The following is a 22287-nucleotide window of genomic DNA, read 5'->3' on the forward strand; positions in this document are numbered from 1 at the left end:
CTTGGGAGGCTAAGGTGGGAAGATCACTTGAGCCCGATAGGCAGAGGTTGTAGTGAGCTGAGATCGTGCCACTGCACTCTAGCCTGGGTAACAGAGCAATACTGTCTCAAAATAAGTAAATAAATAAAAATAATAAATAAATTCTTAATATATCTTCCAGCTTGGGCCCTTTGCAGTTCTGGGACCATGCCCAGCCCAGTTGGCATAAGGGGCAGGTTCATGTTGACCAAGGCTGAGGGAGGCTGACCCCCTGGGCTGAAGGATGTGCAGGGAACTCCCTGGCATCCCTGTGCAAAGACATGAATGGCATCCCTGGGTCTCCTCTTTCAGATCTGCCTTCATTCATGCTTCCAGACAAAGATGGTGGAGAAATGTGGGTGTGCTCAGTACAGCCAGCCTCTACCTCCCGCAGCCAACTACTGCAACTACCAGCAACACCCCAACTGGAGTGAGTGAGACCCAGCCCCAGCCTTGCATGCCCCAGGACCAGGGTCAGCCTAGCCCTGGCAATAGGCACTCATGGGACTCCAACCCTCTTGCCTTTTGCATGAGGGAGGTATTGGTTGAGAGCCGTTTAGCTAGAGTTTTACTTCTGTTGTCAAGCCTGCCTTGAATTATACTTTGCAACTGACCACCTTAGTCAACTCCAGAAGGTAGGAATGGGTCGATATTACCTTTTCACAGAATAGATAACCAAGACCCAGAAAGGCTAGACGGCTTGCCCAAGGTCACACAGCCAGAAAGGAACAGAGCTGGATCCAAACCAAGGGCAGCCTGACCTTTAGCTCACACCCTTAACCACCACTGCTTTCTGTTTCCCAACATCACAAGGCAGTATGTGTTTCCAGAGAGCCAGTGTTGGTAGAAAGTGGGAGGAGAAATCATTAAAATGAGACTGCGGGGCTGTCCTTGGTGACCCGGGAATGCCCGGGAAGGGTCCTGTGGCTTTTTCAAAGCTCACGCTGCCCTCTCCCTTGTCCCTCAGTGTATTGTTACTACCAACTGCATCGAGCCTTTGTCCAGGAAGAGCTGGGCTGCCAGTCTGTGTGCAAGGAAGCCTGCAGGTATGTGGACCCCAAGGGGTGAGATGGGCGGCTGGGTTGGGTTGGGCTACCTACACTCATACTGTCCCCTCCTCCCTTAGCTTTAAGGAGTGGACACTAACCACGAGCCTGGCACAATGGCCATCTGTGGTTTCGGAGGTAAGTTCTTCTGCCCACCCTTCCCCACTCAAGCCCCCAGCCTGGAGCCCCACTGACATTTTTGCTGTGTCCTCTGGCCTGGGACATGGTCCTTGCGGAGGCTGGGGAACAAGTTGGGGAGCCTGAGGGCGGGAGGCTGGCCCTGGCCTCTTGGGCATCCTCAGACCCACTCTTTCTCTCTCCATTGTAGAAGTGGTTGCTGCCTGTTCTCACTTGGGACCAAGGCCGGCAAATAAACAAAAAGCTCAACAAGTAAGTTTCCTCTACCCTGTTCCTCTGCTCTGGCCGCCACAGCCCCCAGTCTTCTCACCTGCTTCCATATGCTTATGGGTATGGCCAAATCTCTTTTTTTATTTTTTGAGACAGAGTCTTACTCTGTCACCCAGGCTGGAGTGCAGTGGTGTGATCTCAGCTCACTGTAACTTCCGCCTCCTGGGTTTCAGCAATCCTCCTGCCTCAGCCTCCCAAGTACCTGGGATTATAGGTGCGCAACATCACACCCGGCTAATTTTATATTTTTAGCAGAGATGGGATTTCACCATATTGGCCAGGCTGGTCTTGAACTCCTGACCTCAAGTGATCCATCTCCCTCAGCCTTCCAAAGTGCTGGGATTACAGGCAGGAGCCACTGAGCCTGCCCCCCTCTTCTTTTCATTCACTCACTCATTCATTTCCTCAAAGCTAGGAGACAGTGAACTCGCATCTGTGAATCATGCCGTGTGAACTCACATTTCTCTAAGCCTTCACTATCTCCCTCATGCCCACTGCTGGGCCTGCCCACTGTGAGAGCCAATCTGGCCAATCTGGCTTCCAACATTCATAGAGCACCCGCTAGGTGCCAGGTGCTGTGTGAGGTGCTGGGGAAACCAGGACAATCAAGCAGACATGGTCTCTGCCCCCCAAGGTACTCACACTCTAATGATAAAATAGACTTTGACCAAGCAATTGCAAACCATTAAACCAAGTGTTGCAAACTGGTGACTGATCCTTGGCACAAATCTAGCCTCATGAATGCAACCCATTATTTCCAGCTTTTCCTGAAAGTTCAAAAGTTCTGGCAAGAATGACCCTCCACTGTCTTGTAGCACTGAAGAGCTGAGTAATACCTGCTCCTTTGGAATGAGTCATGGTCCAGTTTGCCATCGTCCTATGGAGAGGCAGTTTAGTGTGATGGTTAAGAGCATGGACTTTGAAGCCAAATCTAAATGAGTTGGAGTACTGGCTCAGCCGATTATTGACAGTGTAGTCTTGGACAAGTTCCTTAACCAATCTGCATCTCCGTTTCCACATCTGTGAAATGAGGAGGATGAAACTATACATACCTGCCTCACAGGGCTGTTGGGAGAATTCAGTGAGTTAATTCACATAAAGTTCTTACGACAGTGCTTGGCAACATAGGAAGTGCCCCATAAATGCTCATTGCCATTGTGCCTATTATCATATTACGTCAACTACCCTGCTCATGTACATTACCTGTACATACTTGAGATTGCTATCAAACAATTACAAATGTCGACGTTTAATGAAGAACAGGGTATAATGGCAGTATGGCTGGGTCGACTGACTTAATCTGGAAGCTGGGGAGCAGTTATTGAGTGAATGAATGACCTGAGGACCAGTTCCAGCCTGGAGATATGCTCTGGGGTGTAGACGGAGCCCTTATGGGCCAGGTTCTGATACCTCCAAGGAGCTCAGTGCCTTGACTGTGCTGCCAGCTTGGGTAGGAGGGAGACAGCCATGCTGAGGACTGGTGATCTGGTAGGATGCCAAGGCTCTTGACTCACCTGTTGGAATTTTGCAGGACAGACTTGGCAAAACTCTTGATATTCTACAAAGACCTGAACCAGAGATCCATCATGGAGAGCCCAGCCAACAGTGTGAGTAGAGTGGCTTCCTTCCAGGACCTGTCCTGGGCCTATGTCCCTTGTCATTGACACTGGGGAAAGGTGTCCTGCATGCCCTTAGGCAGCAGAGAACTGACCCAGGGCCCTTGGAGTGTTGGTGGAGATCAGAGTGCCGTGGTGGAGGTCTGGGACTATGTCAGAGTGTCCTCACTTTGGGGGCAGATGTGAGCATCTGCCTGGCCTTGGGGAGCAGAATCAGGGAAAGGGGTTCCAGCCTGCTCTAGGAAGGCTGCTGTAGGCTAGGGTCTCAGGTCAGAACACACAGAGTAAGAGGAGACAGGAAGCCTGCCTGCTTCTTCCTCCCAGTCTGTGCAGGGTCAGGGCTGACCCGTGGCTCCCTTGGGAATCAGGTTCCTGTGTGAGACCAACTTGTGGGGAGGTCCCTCTTGATGGGACTTATGTGGCTTGGCCTCTCTTGCAGATTGAGATGCTTCTGTCCAACTTCGGTGGCCAGCTGGGCCTGTGGATGAGCTGCTCTGTTGTCTGCGTCATTGAGATCATTGAGGTCTTCTTCATCGACTTCTTCTCTATCATTGCCCGCCGCCAGTGGCAGAAAGCCAAGGAGTGGTGGGCTCGGAAGCAGGCTCCCCCCTGTCCAGAAGCTCCCCGCAGCCCACAGGGCCAGGACAACCCAGCCCTGGATATAGACAATGACCTACCCACTTTCAACTCTGCTTTGCACCTGCCTCCAGCCCTAGGAACCCAAGTGCCCGGCACACCGCCCCCCAAATACAATACCTTGCGCTTGGAGAGGGCCTTTTCCAACCAGCTCACAGATACCCAGATACTAGATGAGCTCTGAGTCAGGGATGAGAAGACAGATCTAGTCAGGACCACCAGCCATGGTCTAAGGACCACCAGCCACAGTCTAAGGACATGGACCGGGTGCCCCCAGATGTGCGCACAGGGGACCCTCTGCCCCATTCTGGGCTTTTCAGAGACTCCAACCAAAAAGCCTGCTTTAAACCGCAAGATGGGGCCTGGACATGTGCAGGAAGACCCATCGGGTACTACGCAGCAACACTCACAACTATCCAGGCTGAGATATATCCTGGGACCTGAACTATTAGCGCGTCAGTAGAGACTGGGGGCCGAGGCAGTGGTGCCGGCCCAAGCGAAGGCGAGTGAGGGCTGATGCAGCTCTTTGCAGGTCTTGAGAGGGAAGGACTCTTCCAAAGCCCCAAAGCCGAGGGTTTCACCCGCACTGCCAGCCTGGGTCGGGGCCCAAGGATGTGACCTTGAGTATCAAGGCTGGATAGCTACTGCCGGATGCCAAAGATAGGAGAAAGTGCCAGCCCTGAAGCCGGAGCCGTTTGTGAATAAACTGTTCTTCTTCGTCACTGACACTGGGGAAAGGTGTCCTCCATGCCCTCAGGCAGCAGAGAACTGGCCCAGGGCCCTTGGAGTGTTGGTGGAGATCAGAGTGCCGTGGTGGAGGTCTGGGACTATGTCAGAGTGTCCTCACTTTGGGGCAGGGGTGGACCCAGGAGATGGATCTGATTATCCCATTTTGTGGATGAAGAAACTGAGGCACAGAAAGATTAAGTTACTGGCCCAAGGTGACACAGTGAGGAGGTGGCAGAGCTAGGATTTGAACCCAGACAATCTGAGTCCACGATTTTGCATCCAATTTGTGTCTGTACCTTTTAAAGGGTGAGGCCCATGTCACTTTGGGTGGGAAGACGGGGAGCATGGTGGGCCATGCTCTGGGCAGCTATTCCAAGACAGAGCTGACCCCCCCATCACCAATGGCCTGTCCCTCACCAACAAGCCAACTGCGACAGATGACCCACTTCATATCACATTCACATCTTCCCACCCGAAAATGGCTAACAGGTATTAAATCCTTGGTTGGTGTTTAAAGCCAACCCAAGAAAAGGTGTTAGGTACTGTTTTAAGCACCTAGATAGGTTAGCATAGGGGACTGCAAATGGTGTTCTGCAAACGAAATCCTGTTTTTGACCATGAACTAAAATTTTTATTTTATTTTATTTTATTTTATTTTATTTTATTTTTTATTTTTTGTAGAAATAGGATCTCACTATGTTACCCAGGCTGTTCTTGAACTCCTGGCCTCAAATGATCTTCCCACCTCAGCCTCTCAAAGTGCAGGGATTACAGGACAAGCCAACGTGCCCAGCCAAGAATTTTTATTTTTGCTTTTAAATAGCAAAAGAAGAATTTTCTGTAACTCATGAAAATGATATGAGATTCGACTTTGAGTGTCTATAAATAAAGTTTTGTTGGTACACAGCCACATCCATTTGTTCAAGTTTTGTTTACGGCCATTCATTGCACTACAGTGGCAGAGCTGAGTAGCTACAACCCAAACCTGCAAAGCCAGCAAACCCTAAAATATTTTCCCTTTAGCCCTTTACAGAAAACTGTGCTGACCCTTGGATGAGCACATTCGATGGATATGATTATCCCATTTTGTGGATGAAGGAACTGACGCATAAAAGATTAGGTTACTTGCCTAAGGTGACACAGCTAGGAGGTTGCTGAGCTGGGATTTGACCCCAGACAGTCTGACTCCAGAGCTGGTGCCTTTTATCGCTCCATTATTTTGCAGCCAATCTGGTCTGTACCTTTGAAGGATGAGGCTTCATCCTTTATTTTGGGTGGGAAGGGGGAGAGGCTAAATACCCTGGCTCTAGGGCTGAAGGAAGTCCTTCATCTATGATTGGCGAAGGTCCACAATTCAGGACTAATTCCCTTCATGAGAATGGCTGCTAGTAAGGGCAAGAGTCTTGGTAAAAGAGAGGACTGTAGGGACCCTGTCTGGACCTGGGCACCCCTGGTTCAACTCAACCCAACCCCAGGCCTGTGACTAGAGTAAGCCTCTGCCCTACGTGGTGTTTCCACTAGACCTCACGGGGCAGGGCATTGCCAGCAGGTATGCCAGTCAGCAAGGAGGAGGTCATGGTGACCCCAGACTGGAGGGAGCTCCCCCATGAAGTGGGCTCAGGAGCCAGGCCCATGCAGGTGGGGATTGGGTTACAGAGGCCGTGAGCCTGGCTCTCATCCACGCTGGGCTCTGGTGGCTATAGCCGGTGCCGACAGGGAACTTGCAGCGGATGCCTACCTGGGCACAACGCAGACAGGAGCTTCCTCGTCCTCCTCCATGGTGGGAGCAGGAGGTGCCCTCAGATTCATGGAACTGGCCAGCCTCTGCCTGATGGAGGAACACTTCTAGTGAGGCTTGCCAAAGGCAAGGCCACGAGAATCCAAAGCCAACAGCTGCTCGACTCTCCCCAAGCACACAGGCGTGCACACCCAGCAAGCTCTAGCTGTCTCCATTCTTGTTTGGCTCTTACAGTGTCCAGCATTTCCTTGCCTCCTTTCCCACTTCACCCTTCCAGGCCAACTGCAAATGTCAGCGCCTCTGTAAAGTTTTCCCTGATCCTCTTCCCTTGCCCCAAGAAGTTGGAGCTTCCACCATTATACAGCTTTCATACATATGTGTGTGTGTGTATATATATATATATATGAAACAGGCAAGGTCTTGCCTCTGTCTCCCAGGCTGGAGCACAGTGGCATGATCATAGCTCACTGCAGCCTTGACCTCCTGCCTCAGCCTCCTGAGTAGCTGGGATTACAAGCGCATGTCACGACCCATGGCTGGTATTTAAATTTTTTATAGAGACAAGATCTGACTATGTTGTCCAGGCTGGTCTTGAACTCCTGGACTTGAAACAATCATCGCTCACTGCAGCCTCAGCCTCCTAGGCTAAAGCAATCCTCCTGCCTCAGCTTCCCAGGTAGTTGTAACTACAGAAGCACATCATTATGCCTGGCTAATTTTTAAAAATTTTTTTGTAGAGATGGGTTCCTATTATGTTGCCCAGGCTAGTTTCAAACTCCTGGCCTCAAGCTATCCTCCTATCTAAGCCTCCCAAAGTACTGGGATTACAGAATGAGCCATGGTGCCTGGCCCTGTATAAATTTTTTCCTACATCTGTCTCTATCATTAGACTATGAGCTCTGCAGGGGCAGGAATTGTGTCTTATCTCTTTGTCCCTAGATGGGGACAGGACAGAGTACAGTGTTGGCATTTAGGAAAAGTTTGTGGCACTTACAAAAACAGTAACAATACTAACAATGGCTAACATGCATTTAGCTCTTACAGTTTGCCAGGGATTCTGCTAAGCACTTCACACACATCAGCTTGTGTAATTCTAACAGCTCAGGAACTCATAAATAAAGAAATGGAGGCCGAATGTGGTGGCTTACAACTATAATCCCAGCACTTTGGGAGGCCAAGGTGGGCAGATTGAGCTCAGGAATTTGAGACCAGCCTGGGCAACATGGCAAAACCCCATCTCTACAAAAAATACAAAAAATATCTGGGCATGATGGTAGTACACGCCTGTAGTCCCAGCAGCTACTCAGGACGCTGAGGCAGGAGGATCCTTCGAGCCCAGGAGGTTGAGGCTGCAATGAACTGAGACTGTGCCACCGCACTGCAGCCTCGGGAACAGAGAGAGATCCTATCTAAAAAATAAATAAAATAAAATAAATAAAGAAAAGAAAAGAAAAGAAAGGAAAAGAGAAGAGAAGAGAAGAGAAGAAAAGAACAGAAAAGAAAAGAAAAGAAAAGAAAAGGAGTCACAAAGAGTTCTCATGGCCACACTGCTAGTAACTGATGTGCCCAGGCTAGCAGGCAGAGCCAATGCACTTAAGCACTGTGCAAACTGCCTTTCAGATAGAAGCTTTTCCCCAGAGGCTAAGTGTGTCTTCCCCTGAAGTTTTCTCCAGCCCTCTTTAGCTTCAGATCCAGCCTGCTCAGCTGAGGGGCCTTCTCTTCCCAGGACAAAGGTGAGGACGAGAGTAGAACAACTTCATTCCAAGACCCTTTCATAAGCAACTGCCATGGCCAGGAGTTACTGATTCCAAGGGACAACGACTCCATTTGTAAGTCACAGGAATGCCTGTTCTTAATGTACCCCTGGTCTTCTCAAATGGAGCCACCACCCTCACTGCTTCTCGGAGGGTCACTGAATCCCAGACCCTAGTGTCCTGCCACCCATGGACCACCTCCCTGATGAACAGAGGCACTGCAGACCCAGCCCATGTCTTGCGAACCTGCACAAGGGAAAATATTAGATAAACATGCCGATCTCTTCTGGGGTTAAAAACTCAGGAGAGAGGTCTGGGCTAGATGGAGACACGGGCGTCATCCAGGCAGGACAAAGCCAGGGGTGTGGTTTAGGTCACCATGGAGGGAAGCAGATCAGAAGAGGAGCAAAGGGTTCGGTGCGGTGGCACACACCTGTAATCCCAGCACTTTGGGAGGCCAAGGCAGGAAGATTGCTTGAGCCCAGGAGTTAGGGGCTGCAGTGACCCATGAGTCTGTCACTGTACTCCAGCCTGGGCAACACAGCAAGATCCTCATCTTGAAAAAAATAAAGCAGAGGAAAGAGTCAAAGATGGAGACTCCAAGACTCTGACGTTTAAGAAGGATCCTTAATAAGGACAAAAGGTGAAGTGACAGGAAACTCCCTCCTCTTCATGAATCTCCCTTCTCCCAGCTCTCCTTCCTCCTTCCCTACTCCAGGCTATGCCAGGAGAATGTCTCCGTAGTGCAGACTGGACCACAACACCTCCTGCTTAGACACTTCTTGGCAGTGCCCCATCTGCCCCATCACACCTTGGCCATGTTTCTCAAGTTGCAGGACTCACCCTATGGTGATAATTTTAGGCAGCACACAGACTTATCTGCAACTCTGAATGGTTCCCTCTGTCTTCCTCCACTCACCCTCCACTCATTCATGCATCCTTCAAGACCAGATGCAAATGTCACTCTCTCTATATGGTCTTCCCTTGCCCCAGCAAGTTGGAGCATCAAATATCATTGACTAACAGAATACGAAAGCTAGTCCATTTTCCAATGTGCAAGAACAAAGTTCCAGCCAGGTGTGGTGGCTCATGCCTGTAATCCCAGCACTTTGGGAGGCCGAGGCAGGAGGATTGCTTGAGCCTAGGAGTTCAAGACCAGCCACAACACAGGTAGACCCTGTCTCTACAAAAAAATATACAAAAATTAGCTGAGTGGTGTGGTGTGCGCCTGTAGTCCCAGCTACTCAGGAGGCTGAGGTGGGAGGATGGCTTGAGCCCAGGAGGTCAAGGTCACAGTGAGCTGCGATTGAACCACTGCACTCCAGCCTGGGCAACAGAGCAAGACCCCATTGCAAAAATAAATCCCAAAAAAACAAAAAACAAAATCTCAGTTTGATGCTCATGGGTCTTCAACACTTTCTAACACTGTTCGTCTCCCTTTTCTGACAAAGAGAGAGCTGCCTCAGAGCCTGTAGCTCTCTAGTTCTCTTGCTATCTAATTTGAACTTAACAGCATCATTTCTTCACTGCATCTGTTTTCTCAGTGGTCTTCTGCTTAATGTAACCAATGCTTAATGTAATCAATAGAAGAAAAAAGTCAATTGATTGAGATTTGCAAAATAAAGTGCAAGATCATGCATTATAAAAGAACATATCTCCTTCGGCCACTAGTTTAACAATCACTTATTCATGCAACAAATGTTTATTGAGCACTGTATTCATTTCCTGTGGATGCTGTAACTAACTACCACAAACTTAGTAGCTTAAAACCACAGAAATTTATTCTCTTACAGTTCTGGAGGCCAGAGCTCTGAAATGAATCTTATGGAGCTAAAATCAAGCTATCAGCAGGGCTGTGCTCCCTCCAGAGGCTCTAGGGGAAAATCTGTTTTTTGTTTGTCTGTTTGTTTTGTTTTTTTGTTTTTTGTTGTTGTTTTTCTGCCTTTTCCAACTTTTAGAACTGCATCCCTTGGTTCGTGGCCCCTTCCTCCATCTTCAAAGCCTGCAGAGAAGCCTCTTATTTCAGTCATCACATTGACTTCTGTTGTTGCCAAATCTCCTTCTGCCTCCTTTTAACAAAAACACTTGTGATTACATTTAGGGTCCACCCAGATGATTCAGGATATTTTCCACATTTAAAGGTCCTTAACTTGGCTGGGCACAGTGGCTCACACCTATAATCCCAGCACTTTGGGAGGCCAAGGTAGGTGGATCACTTGAGCTTAGGAGTTCGAGACCAGCCTGAGCAACATGATGAAACCCCGCCTCTACAAAAGATGCAAAACTTAGCTGAGTCCGGTGGTGTGTGTCTGTAGTCCCAGCGACTTGGGAGGCTGAGGCAGGAGGATCGCTTGAGCCTGGGAGGCAGAAGTTGCAGTGAGCTGAGATCAAGCCAGTGCACTCTGGCCTGGGCAACAGAGTGAGATCCTGTCTCAGGAAAAAAAAAAAAAAGAGAAAGATCCTTAATCACATCTGTGAAGTCTCTTCCTGTGCCATAGAAGGTAATGTTCGCAGGTCTCAGGCATTAGGATGTGGGTATTTGGGCGAGGGGGTCTCTTCGTTACCTTCAAAAGTGTTTACTACATGCTCAGCACATGGTAGGAGTTAGGGATGCATCTGTCAGTCAGGCAGAAAAAACTCCCCACCCTTATGGAACTCACTTGGCTACTGGGGGATGAGAAACCACGAAAATGATCAATGGAAGAAAAAAGTCAATTGTTTAACCGAGATTTTCAAAAAATTGTACAAAATCATGCACGATAGAATGTATAAAATACATATGTAGGCAATCAGTGTTATGGAAAAAAGAAAACACGGAACAGTCAGGGGCGCTGAGAGGGCAAGGACAGGCAGAGGGAGCTGGGAACGATACTATTTGGTCAGGGGAGACCTTGAGAGGATATGATCTGAGCAACTGGAGAGAATCACTCATGCAGATATGTCTGGAGGAAGAATGTTCTAGGAAGAAGGAGAAGCCAGTGGTAACAGAAACATTTCCTTTTAAAATAAGTTTATTCTGGGCCAGCTGTGGTGGCTTACACCTGTAATCCCAGCACTTTGGGAGGTCGAGGTAGGTGGATCACTTGAGGTCAGGAGTTCGAGACCAGCCTGGCCAACACGGTGAAACTCCGTCTCTACTAAAAATACAAAAATTAACCAGGCGTGGTTGTGTGCACCCGTAATCCCAGCTACTTGGGAGACTGAGACAGGAGAATCGCTTGAACCCAGGAGGCGGAGGTTGCAGTGAGCCAAGATCGCACCACCGCACTCCAGCTTGGGAAACAGAGCAAGACTCTGTCTCAAAAATAAATAAATAAATAAATAAATAAATAATTTATTCCCAGTGGAATATTATTCACCCATTAAAAGAAATGAACTCCAAAAGGTAGGAAGGTGGCAGGGGGATGAGGAATGAAACACTACCTATTGGAGACAATGCACATTGTTCAGGTGATGGCTACAATAAAAGCACACACTTCACTACTAATGCAATATATCCATGTAACACAACTGTATTTGTATCCCTAAATCCATAAAAATAAAACAAAAAATTAAAAAAGAATGAACTACTGACGTATGAATGAACCCTGAAAACCTCATGCAAAGTGAACAAAGCCAGCAAATGCAAAAGGTCATATATGGTCCCATTCCATTTATACGAAATACTCAGAATGGATAAATTCACAGATAGAAAGCAGATTGCAGGGAGGAGAAATGGAGAGTGATTGCTTAATGGATACGGAGTGTCCTTTGTCGATAACGAAAAAACCTTGGAACTAGATAAAGGTGGTAGTTACATGGCATGGAGGACATAATAAATGCTGCTGGACTGTGCACTTTAAAAGAGTTATGTGGCTGGGCGCGGTGGTTCACCTCTGTAATCCCAGCACTTTGGGAGTCCCAGGCGGGTGGATCACCTGAGGTCGGGAGTTTGAGACCAGCCTGGTCAACAAGGTGAAACCGCATCTCTACTAAAAATGCAAAAAATTAGCCGGGCGTGGTGGTAGACGCCTGTAATTTCAGCTACTCAGGAGACTGAGGCAGGAGAATGGCTTGAACCCAGGAAGCGGAGGTTGCAATGAGACGAGATCATGCCACTGCCCTCCAGCCTGGGTAGCAAGAGTGAAACTCCGCCTAAAAAAAAGAAAAGAGTTATGTGATAAAAAATAAAAAATCCAAAAACTAAATTTATTTAAATGAAAAGAGAGCGAGTTGACCTAATGAAAAATAATAAGTGAAATTATAAAGAAAAGCAAGATGCACTAAGCATAGAAGTTAGAAGAGCAGAAACTTCTGGCCTGGGGCTGGACTAGTGGAGGAGAAAGTAGAAGTGACTAGCGGTACACAGGGCGTTTGGAAAACTGGGTAGCAAGGACCTATTTCTCACTTTAAGTGGCAGTAGAAACCCAAGTGTTTGCTTTGCTTTTTTTTTTTTTTTTTTGACGGGGTCTCACTCCAACACCCAGGGTAGAGTGAGTACAGTGACATGATCACAGCTCCCTGCAGCCTTGACTTCCCAGACTCAGGTGATCCTCCCATCTCAGCCTCCCAAGTAGCTGGGATGACAGGCATGCGTCGCCATGCCCTGCTAATTTTTGGTAGAGATAGATTTTCATCATGTTACCTGGCTGGTCTTGAACTCCAGGGATCAAGTGATCTGCCTATCTTGGCCTCCCAAAGTGCTGGGATTACAGGCGTAAGCCATTGTGCCTGGCCAGCTTTCCTATTTTTTAAAACCACATATGTCTTTTATGCATTCTTCTATAGTGCATGATTTTGCAACATTTTTTGAAAATCTCAGGCCAGACTCAGTGACTCATGACTGTAGTCCCAACACTTTGGGAGACTCAGACAAGAGGATCACTTGAGCCCAAGAGTTTGAGGTCAACCTGGGCAACATAGCAAGACCTCATCTCTACAGATGAAAAACAGCTAGACATGGTGGCCTGTAGTAGTAGATACTGGGGAGGCTGAGTGGGGGAGGATCACTTGAGCCCAGAAGTTTGTGGCTACAGTGAGTATTGTCATGCCACTGCACTCCAGCTTGGGCAACAAAGCAAAACTTTGTCTTAGAAAAAAAAATCTTAGAAAAGCAAGAAAATGATGAGTGGGTGTTAACACAGGTGTTGCATGGATGTTCATAACACATCCTAAAAGCAACCTAGCATTCAAGGCAATGTCCCCAGGGTGCAAATATCTTTCTGGCTCTGTCCCCTCCACAGAGGCATCCCCAAGAAATGACTGGCCACACATTCCCCAGGGTGGCTGCCCTGCGAATGTCCCCTCCAGACCCACCTCTGGCTCATGCAGCCACCGCTACCTCCTAGGAAATGGATAAACTGTTCTAGCTCCTTCTCTCCCAAGGCAGGACCGGCCCAGGGTGGAGAAGGGGTCTGGATCAGCAGGATTCCTGAGACGTGTGCTCTAATTGCGGGTTGCAGACTGAAGGGGCCCCATTGTGCCCAGCTGGAAGCTGGAAGGAGCAGCAGGAGGAGGTGAAACAGAACTGATTGTCAAAACGCTCCTTCGCCCTCCTCCAGGAACATTCCCAGTGGGATCTTCCCAGCCTCGTCTGCTCATACCTCTGGCCAGATGGGCAGGTGTTTGTCTGACAAACTCTGTTGTTCAACAGCTCTCTTTGTTAAATGATTGCATGTACTCAGGGATCTGACAGTTGTCTTTTGTTCTTTTTTAAGAACAATATTATTATTATTATTATTATTATTATTTGAGACAGGGTCTCACTCTGTCACCCAGGCTGGAGTGAAATGTCACCATCACAGTTTACTGCAGCCCCAACCTCCCAGGCTCAATCCTTCTACCTCAGCCTCCCAAGTATACAGTCAGTAGCCACACCTGGCTAATATTTGTATTTTTTGCAAAGATGGAGTCTTACCATGTTGTCCAGGCTGGTCTTGAACTCCTGGGCTTCACCTGCCTCAGCCTCCCAAAGTGCTGGAATTACAGGCATGAGCCTCCATGACTGGTAATAACATTATTAAAAATACATTTTTATTTGTAGTCATAGAAAAGTAGTAAGTATTGTGTTTGGAATCTTGTCTGTCAGTGGTAAAAGCCTAAATTACATTTGATTAAGAAAAAGTAAATACATATAGGCTCACATAATTGAAACGCCCATGGGTCTCTGCTTCAGGTATGGCTGGATCAAGGAATTCAGAAGATGAAATCTGAACTCTAAGTTCTCTCTCTCATTTGTCTTCCCTTGTGTTAGCTCCATTCTTAGACATACTCACCATACAGTGTTAAGATGGGTGCTAGAAACCCTAGACATGTGTACTATCTCTTAGCACTCTCCTCATCCAAAGAAAGAGAACTTCTGTCTTATAACTATTTCAAACCCCCAAATTATTGAATGGGCTTGCATTGGACATCCTTAGGTCATGGGGCTTTTCTTGAATTAACCACTGTGGCCAAATGAATGAAAACATTGTGGTTTGCCAGACCTGGATTTTGTGTGTACTTCTGAATTGGGATAGCAGCCCTCCCCCTAAAAGTCACATTAAAAGAGGAGGGTAAGGAATGATTGCCCAAGAGCCACCAGGGTTTAGTGCAACAATAGATACCCCATTCCACACTATAGAAAACTGGGCATTTTCAGAAAAGCACAAAGAAGAAAATAAAGACCAGCCATTACTCCACAATGACAGGCTTCCAAGAGATACCATCTGGGCTCTCTTTTCTTACATGAGGGAACTCAAGCCAGCTCAGAGGATTTTCCAACCCAGCAACATGAAATAGATTCAAGTACAAACATGAGAAAAAGAAGAAAAGCAAACGGAGTTTTGGCAAGATAGTGAGGCTGGCTATCTGTGGTTGCCTGCCAACCTTCTGCAGCCAGTCAGTCCCCAGATCCCTGCCAGCCTCAGAACACACTTCTGCCTCCTGAATACCTCCAGCCTCTGAATCATCCAACATTAACTTGTTCATCCATTATCCATCCATCCATTCACATATCCATCCATTCATCCATTCGTCCACTCACTCTTCCATTCACATATCCGCTCATCCATCCATCCATCCATCCATCCATCCATCCATCCACTCACTCATCCATTCACATATCTGTTCATCCATCCACTCATCCATCCATCCATTCACATATCCATCCATCCATCCATTCATCTACTCACTCTTCCATTCACATATCTGTCCATCCATCCACTCATCCATCCATTCATTCATCCACTCACTCATCCATTCACATACCCATCCATCCATTCATCCATCCATCCATCCATCCATCCATTCACATATCCATTCATTCACCCATCCATCCTTTCACATATCAGTTCATCCATCCATTCATCCATCCATCCATTCACAATCCATCCATCCATTCTACTACACACCTATCCTATAATTATTTTTTACACTTGATCTTGGCCAAAAGGCCAAGAAGCGATCCAGAATTATTTTTCAAGCCCCGAAGTCAGACTACCTGGTTCAAATCCAAGTCCCAACACTTACTAGCTGTATGACTCTGGGCTAGTTTCTTAACCAGTCTCTGCCCCAGTTTTCTCATCTATAAAAGCAGGTGGAGGCGGGGGTGGGTAATGACAGTTTTTACTACCTAAGCTTATTTTGAGAGTAAAATGAGATAAGGTTGATTCTGAGCGCTTGGCAGAGGGCCTGGCTCATGAAAGATCCACAGCAGAATTTTCTAGTGTTGGGTTTTTGTTGTTGTTGTTGTTATAACATTAGGTATTTACCATGCATCAGACATTAGTAAGGCCACCTACAGGCAGCTGAATGGGCTAATGTTGGGTAAGCACTGCCAACTACATTTTTTTTCCTCTGCTGCCCTAGAGGCAGATGCTGTAAAGAACTTTTAGGACCACAGGGAAATGCCCTCTGGGATCTTCTGGTTTTTAAAGCTGCTATATCTTGAACTGTAAAATAATAATAATAAATGCAACTCAGGCTTTGCAACTCTTGAAGATCCTCAAGGGAGTTGTCTGGGATCTACTATTACTGACTTAAACTTTCTGGCTTAAGGCTGGGCACCTGAAAAATGACCAAACTGAACATCTATGGAGCCCCCACATTCATGCAGATGCCAGCCCACCCTCAATGGACAGTTTATGGAAATTGATGGCCTTATAGAATATCTTGGGAGTCAATGGGGTGTCCTCATCACATCCTCCCTTGGGGCAGAGACGTTGAAAAAGAGAGGAGGATTTAGAAGGTCACTAGCTGCTTCTTTAGGTGGAAAACTGGATACGGCTTTCTGGGCCATGGCTTGAGATCTTAGAATAATGTTCTTGGCCTTGGCGAGTAATGGATGCCCCTCATGAAATAAGGAGAGACTATGATGGCCGTGGGCCAGCCAGCATACACCAGGGGCTTTACACTGAGTATGAAAGGAGGGAGAGAAAAAGGACAGGATCAGAGCTTGCCATGGGGCCTGAGTCGAGGGTGAGCCAATGGCCAGAGGAGAGCCCAGTGCAGTCAGAATCAGAGGTCAATTGGTGGTCAGGTCAGGGTTAAACCCGAACAAGGGCCAGGCTCAGTTCATGTACAGGTCTCTGGTCCTGATGGTCCTGCCTCACTGTCAGGCTTTGGGTGGAGGCTACGGGCTGCTTCCTTGTCCACAGGCCTCCTCAAGGTGACCTTGACATTTTCCCAGGCTGTCTCTGCCACTTCCCTTCCACTGCACTATTTACAGCCTTCCTCCTTCGAAGACCCTGGCACCAACATACCACCTCTCTCACCCTTGCCAACACCACCCACCATCATCCAGGACCGTTTACATCCCCTGAAGACTTCAGCCCCTGCTGCCCTGTTTGCTCCTCTTGCATTTACGCATTTTTTTTTTTTAATTGAAGAGATGGAGTCTTGCTCTGTGACACAGGCTGGAGTGCAGTGGCACCATCATACCTCACTGCAGCCCCTACTCCTTGGGCTCAAGCCATTCTCCTGCCTCAGCCTTCTGAGTAGCTGGGACTACAGGCATGGACCGCCATGCCCGGCTCCTTAAAAGAAAAAAAAAATTTTTTTTTTTTTAATTTTTTGTGGAAATGGGTTCTCACCGTGTTGCCAGGCTGGTCTTCAACTCCTGGCCTCAAGTGATCCTGCCGCCTTGGCCTCCCAAAGCTCTGGGATTATAGACCTGAGCCACGGCACCCAGTCTTATTTGTGCTTTTTCAGGTATGGCAGACACCCCAGCTCACACTGGCTTTGGTAAACAGTGAGGGAGGGGGTTATTGTGACTCACTTAAATGAACTGTCTAGATGCATCTAGCTTTAAGGGCAGATGGACCCAATGTTCAGTCATTAGGGCCCCATCTATCACCCTCCTCCATTCCCCTGATCTCCTTGACTTTCTTTGAGATCACTTCTCTCCACAGTGTGTGAAGATGGCCTCTGACAACCACTCACCCCGCTAAGCCTCTACTGCTTTTCCAGCTCATTCATGTCAAAGAAAACTAGCTCCTCCTTCGGCCTGCATTCATAGATCAAACCCAGCAAGGGATTCTGATTGGTCCTGTTTGGGTCACATGCCCAGCTCTGAACCAATCACAGTGGTCAGAGGATGACACTCTCATTGGCCATATCTGAGTCATGTTTCCATCCTGGATAAAGGTGAGTGCCACCCACACCATGTGGATTTCCCAAAGAACAGTGACCAAGCAAACAAGTCTAAGTCCTCAGCTTGAGCAGATTGTACTTGAACTCTGAATGACCCACTCAATCAGGAGACCTCACAATTCTTTGAGTTCCTCAACTCCAATAACTTTCCTCTTCAGTCTTTGGTAGCCACACATTCCCAAAGCTACACATTTGGTATGAAATACTTCCCATTCCTCCACTTTTTTTTTTTTCTTTTTGAGAGGGAATTCACCCTGTCGCCCAGACTGGAGTGCAGTGGCGTGATCTCGGCTCACCACAACCTCCACCTCCGGGGTTCAAGGGATTCTCCTGCCTCAGCCTCCCGAGTAGCTGGGATTACAGGCTCCCTCTACCACGCCCGACTGATTTTTTTTTTTTTTTTTTTTTTTTTTTTTTTTTTTTTTTTTTTTTTTGAGACAGAGTCTCGCTTAGTCGCCCAGGCTGGAGTGCAATGGCGCTAACTCGGCTCACTGCAAGCTCCGCCTCCCGGGTTCACGCCATTCTCCTGTCTCAGCCTCCCGAGTAGCTGGGACTACAGGCGCCCGCCGCCTCGCCCGGCTAATTTTTTGCGTTTTTAGTAGAGACGGGGTTTCACCGTGTTAGCCAGGATGGTCTCCATCTCCTGACCTCGTGATCCGCCCGCCTCGGCCTCCCAAAGTGCTGGGATTACAGGCGTGAGCCACAGCGCCCGGCCACCCGACTGATTTTTTTTGTATTTTTAGTAGAGACGGGGTTCACCATATTGGTCAGGCTGGTTTCGAACTCCTGACCTCAAGTGATCCACCCGCCTCGGCCTCCCAAAGTGCTGGGATTACAGGCGTGAGCCACCGTGCCTGGCCCCCTCCACTTTTCCTACTCTTGTTCTCTACCCTATTTCTTGACCCAATTGGAATCTCCAGATTTGCTAAATTTTTTGTGGAAATGGGTTCCCACCGTGTTGCCAGGCTGGTCTTGAACTCCTGGCCTCAAGTGTTCAACTTTGAGGAGCTAAACTCCCAACTCATCCGTCCTCTCCTTCATCTTTCTGTAGGAGACCTCATAGTCAAACACTTTAGCCACGCATTCAACACCTCCCTACCTTTTCACTCCTGCAACCCTGGAACAGTGCAAATGAGAGTTTCTCTCTTTCGGCTAGTGGGCTCATTAGCCCAGCTGGGGAAAATTGTGTAATTATATCAATTGATCAGTTACACATTTATGGTCAGGGCAGTTAGTTAGCATAATGCTTCTCAAACTTTGATCTTCATATGAACCATTAGGGATTCAATTTAAAATGCAGACTCTGATCTGTTAGGTCTGGAATGAGGTGTACAGTTCTAACTGGCTCCCAGGTGAGGCAGAAGCTACTGGTCATCAGCTGGGTGCGGTGGCTCAGGCCTGTAATCCCAGCACTTCGGGAGGCTGAGGGAGGCGAATCACCTGAGGTCAGGAGTTCGAGACCAGCCTGGCCAACATGGCGAAGCCCCTTCTCCACTACAATACAAAAATTAGCTGGGCGTGATGGTGGGCACCTGTAATCCCAGCTACTCGGGAGGTTGAGGCAGGAGAATTGCTTGAACCCTGGAGACAGAAGTTGCAGTGAGTCGAGATCCCAACATTGCACTCCAGCCTGGGTGACAAGGGCGAAACTCCATCTCAAGCAAATCAAAACAAAATAAAAAAAGAAGCTACTGGTCCTCAGAGCACACTTTCAGCGGTCAGGGTTCAGCATTCCTTTACCTTAGTGTCCCTCAGCCATTCCTCAAGAACCGGGGGTGCTTGTTAAATATGAAGATATCAGGTCTCTTCCATGGAATTTCCGACTCAATATGTAGGGGTTGGAGGCCAAAAGGTCTCCTTAATTTTAACAATTTTGAAGTGACTTATCTCCTGGGATAATTGGAAAACAGTGTTCTTTCATGTAATTTGATTTGCATATCTCATTTTGGATTCCAGACCTTCTCTGCCATTCACAATCCCCACCCTTTACTCATCCCCATAAGCCTCAGCAGATGAGCTGGCCCTGACCTTCCAGAGACAACTAAGGTGTGTTGGCATGAATGAAACTTCACTTATGTCCCCTCTTATCTTTGTTCTTTTCCCTCCAAGGTTGGAGAAGGAGGTGCCTCTTCTACCCTAGCCCATTCCCCTCCGCCGTTCATCCCCCTTGTTCTCCCACAATTCCCCTCCTATTCTTTCTTTTTTGTTGTTTTTGTTTTTGTTTTTAGAGGGAGTCTCACTCTTGTTGCCCAGGTTGGAGTGCAGTGGCATAACCTCGGCTAACTGCAACCTCCACCTCCCCGGTTCAAGCGATTCTCCCACCTCAGCCTTCCGAGTAGCTGGGATTACAGGTGGGTACCACCACACCCAGCTAATTTTTGTATTTTTAGTAGAGACTGGCTTTCACCATGTTGGCCAGGCTAGTCTCAGATCTCCTGAACTCAGGTGATCCACCCGCCTCACCCTCCCAAAGTGCTGAGATTACAGGCATGAGCCACCACACCCAGCCTGCCTGTGAGACTTTTTTTTGTCATAAACTTTTTATTTATTTTTATTTTTTTAAGAGATGGGATCTTGTTCTGTCGCCCAGGCTGGAATGCAGTGGTGTGACCTTGGCTCACTGCAGTCTTGAATTCCCGGGCTGAAGTGATCCTCCCGCCTCAGCCTCCAGAGTAGTTGGCACTACAAGCATGTGCCACCACACCAGTAAACTTATTTTAAAAACAACTTCTTTTTTTTAATTTTTTTATTTTTTCGAGATGGAGTTTTGCTCTTGTCACCCAAGCTGGAGTGCTGTGGTGTGATCTCAGCTCAATGCAACCTCCGTCTCCTGGGTTCAAGCCATTCTCCTGCCTTGGCCTCCTGAATAGCTGGGATTACAAATGTGCACCACCACGCCCGGCTTTTGTATTTTTATTAGTAGAGACAGGGTTTCACCATGTTGACCAGGCTGGTCTTGAACTCCTGACCTCAAGTGACCTGCCTGCCTCAGCCTCCCAAAGTGCTGGGATCACAGGCGTGAGCCACTGTGCCCAGCTAAAAACTTTTCTTAAAAGGCTTTTTGGGCCAGGCTCAGTGGCTTGCACTTGTAATCTCAACACTTTGGGAGACCGAATCAGGAGGATGGCTTGTGCCCAGGAGCTCAAGGCCAGCCCTGGCAGTGTAGCAAGACCCTGTCTCTACAAAAAAATACGGAAATTAGCTGGACGTGGTAACAGGTACCTGTAGTCCCAGCTACTTGGGAGGCTGAAGTGGGAGGATCACTTGATCTGGGAGGTTGAAGCTGCAATCAGCAGTGATTGTGTTACTGCACTCCAGCCTGGAAGACAGAACAAGACCCAATTTCCTTAAAACAAACAAACAAAAAAGGCTTTTTGCTTTAAATCAGTTTAGCTCTATGGATGACTTGCAAAAATAGTATGGACAGTTTCCGTACACCCTTTACCCAGTTTCTCCTAATGTTACTGTGGCTTAAAGAGTCATGGGATGTTTGTCAAAACTAAGAAATGAATGCTGGTACAAAACTTTGAACTGAATTACAGACTTTATTCAGTTTCACCAGTTTTCCCACTAACGTCCAAAAAGTGTGTGTTTTAAATTATACAATACCTTCATTCATCATTCTTTTAAAAATTAGAAAATACAAATATAAAAAGAGAAAAAAAACTCACAGTCACCAAAAACCACGATCCAGACACAACTATAGGTGACATTTTGCTTTTTTCTTGTAGTGTTTACCCAAGTAAATATATATACATAATATATATTTTTTTTTCACAAAAATATGCTCACCCGGTCCTACAATCTGCTTTTTCCACTAAATTGTGTATCATAAATGGCCTTTCATGTTGGCAATTATAGCTCAAGATCATCATTTTTATCACATTAACGTTTTTATTTTAACTTTTTGATAGGTAATAGACTCACATGGTTCAACATACAAAAGGTAGAAAAGAATATTTAGCAAAAATCTCCCTCCCATCCCCATTTCCCACTCACCCAATCCTTTTCTCCACCACATGATTGTGTGGATCAAAACAGGTTAAAGCTGACAGCAAATTCTGGGATGAATAAACCATTATTTCACTCAGCCAATCCTCTATTACTGGATACATAGGTTGTTTCTGTAGGTTTACATTATAAACAACACTTTGATTCACCGCTGCCTTTGCCAAACTATTTCCTTAGGATAAATTCCTACTGGAGCAGCCAGGTCAAAGAGTTTACACTTTTACACTTTTTTTTTTTTTTTTTTTTTTGGAGACAGGGTCTCACTCTGCTGCCCAGGCTGGAGTGCAGTGGGGCGATCTCGGCTCACTGCAACCTCTGCCTCCCGGGTTCAAGTGATTCTCATGCCTCAGCCTCCCGAGTAGCTAGGATTACAGACAAGTGACACCACACCCAACTAATTTTTGTATTTTTAGTAGAGATGGGGTTTCACCATGTTGTCCAGGCTGGTCTCGAACTCCTGGCCTCAAGTGATCCTCCCACCTTGGCCTCCCAAAGTACCGAGATTACAGGAGTGAGCCACTGCGCCCGGCCTAGAGCTTACACTTTGAGAAGAGAGAGTCCTTTTATTTCAAATTGCTTTGTACAAAGATTACACACCACTTTCCTACACCCAGGACTGCCCAGGCCATCAGACTGTACCAAGCAGATAAGTCACAATGTTGTCCTTTTAATCTGCATTTCTTTTGTAACCAGAGAGGTTGGGTCATGTTTATTCCATTGTC

At 47.3% G+C, this 22287-nt stretch overlaps 1 protein-coding gene across 1 annotated transcript in view; it reads left to right on the forward strand.

The window, feature by feature from the left end:
- The window catches only part of SCNN1G (sodium channel epithelial 1 subunit gamma), a 32818-nt gene extending 27453 nt beyond the window's left edge, over nt 1-5365 (forward strand). Inside the window, exons 8-13 of the mRNA XM_005591457.5 lie at nt 331-448; nt 986-1064; nt 1145-1202; nt 1393-1454; nt 3004-3079; nt 3528-5365. Coding sequence (XP_005591514.1) covers nt 331-448; nt 986-1064; nt 1145-1202; nt 1393-1454; nt 3004-3079; nt 3528-3908 — 774 coding nt within the window. The 3' untranslated portion in view covers nt 3909-5365. The remainder of the gene's footprint in view (nt 1-330; nt 449-985; nt 1065-1144; nt 1203-1392; nt 1455-3003; nt 3080-3527) is intronic.
- Nucleotides 5366-22287: the final 16922 nt, after the last annotated feature.

This window comes from Macaca fascicularis, chromosome 20 (genome assembly GCF_037993035.2).
Source record: "Macaca fascicularis isolate 582-1 chromosome 20, T2T-MFA8v1.1".
Taxonomy (NCBI): Eukaryota; Metazoa; Chordata; class Mammalia; order Primates; family Cercopithecidae; genus Macaca; species Macaca fascicularis.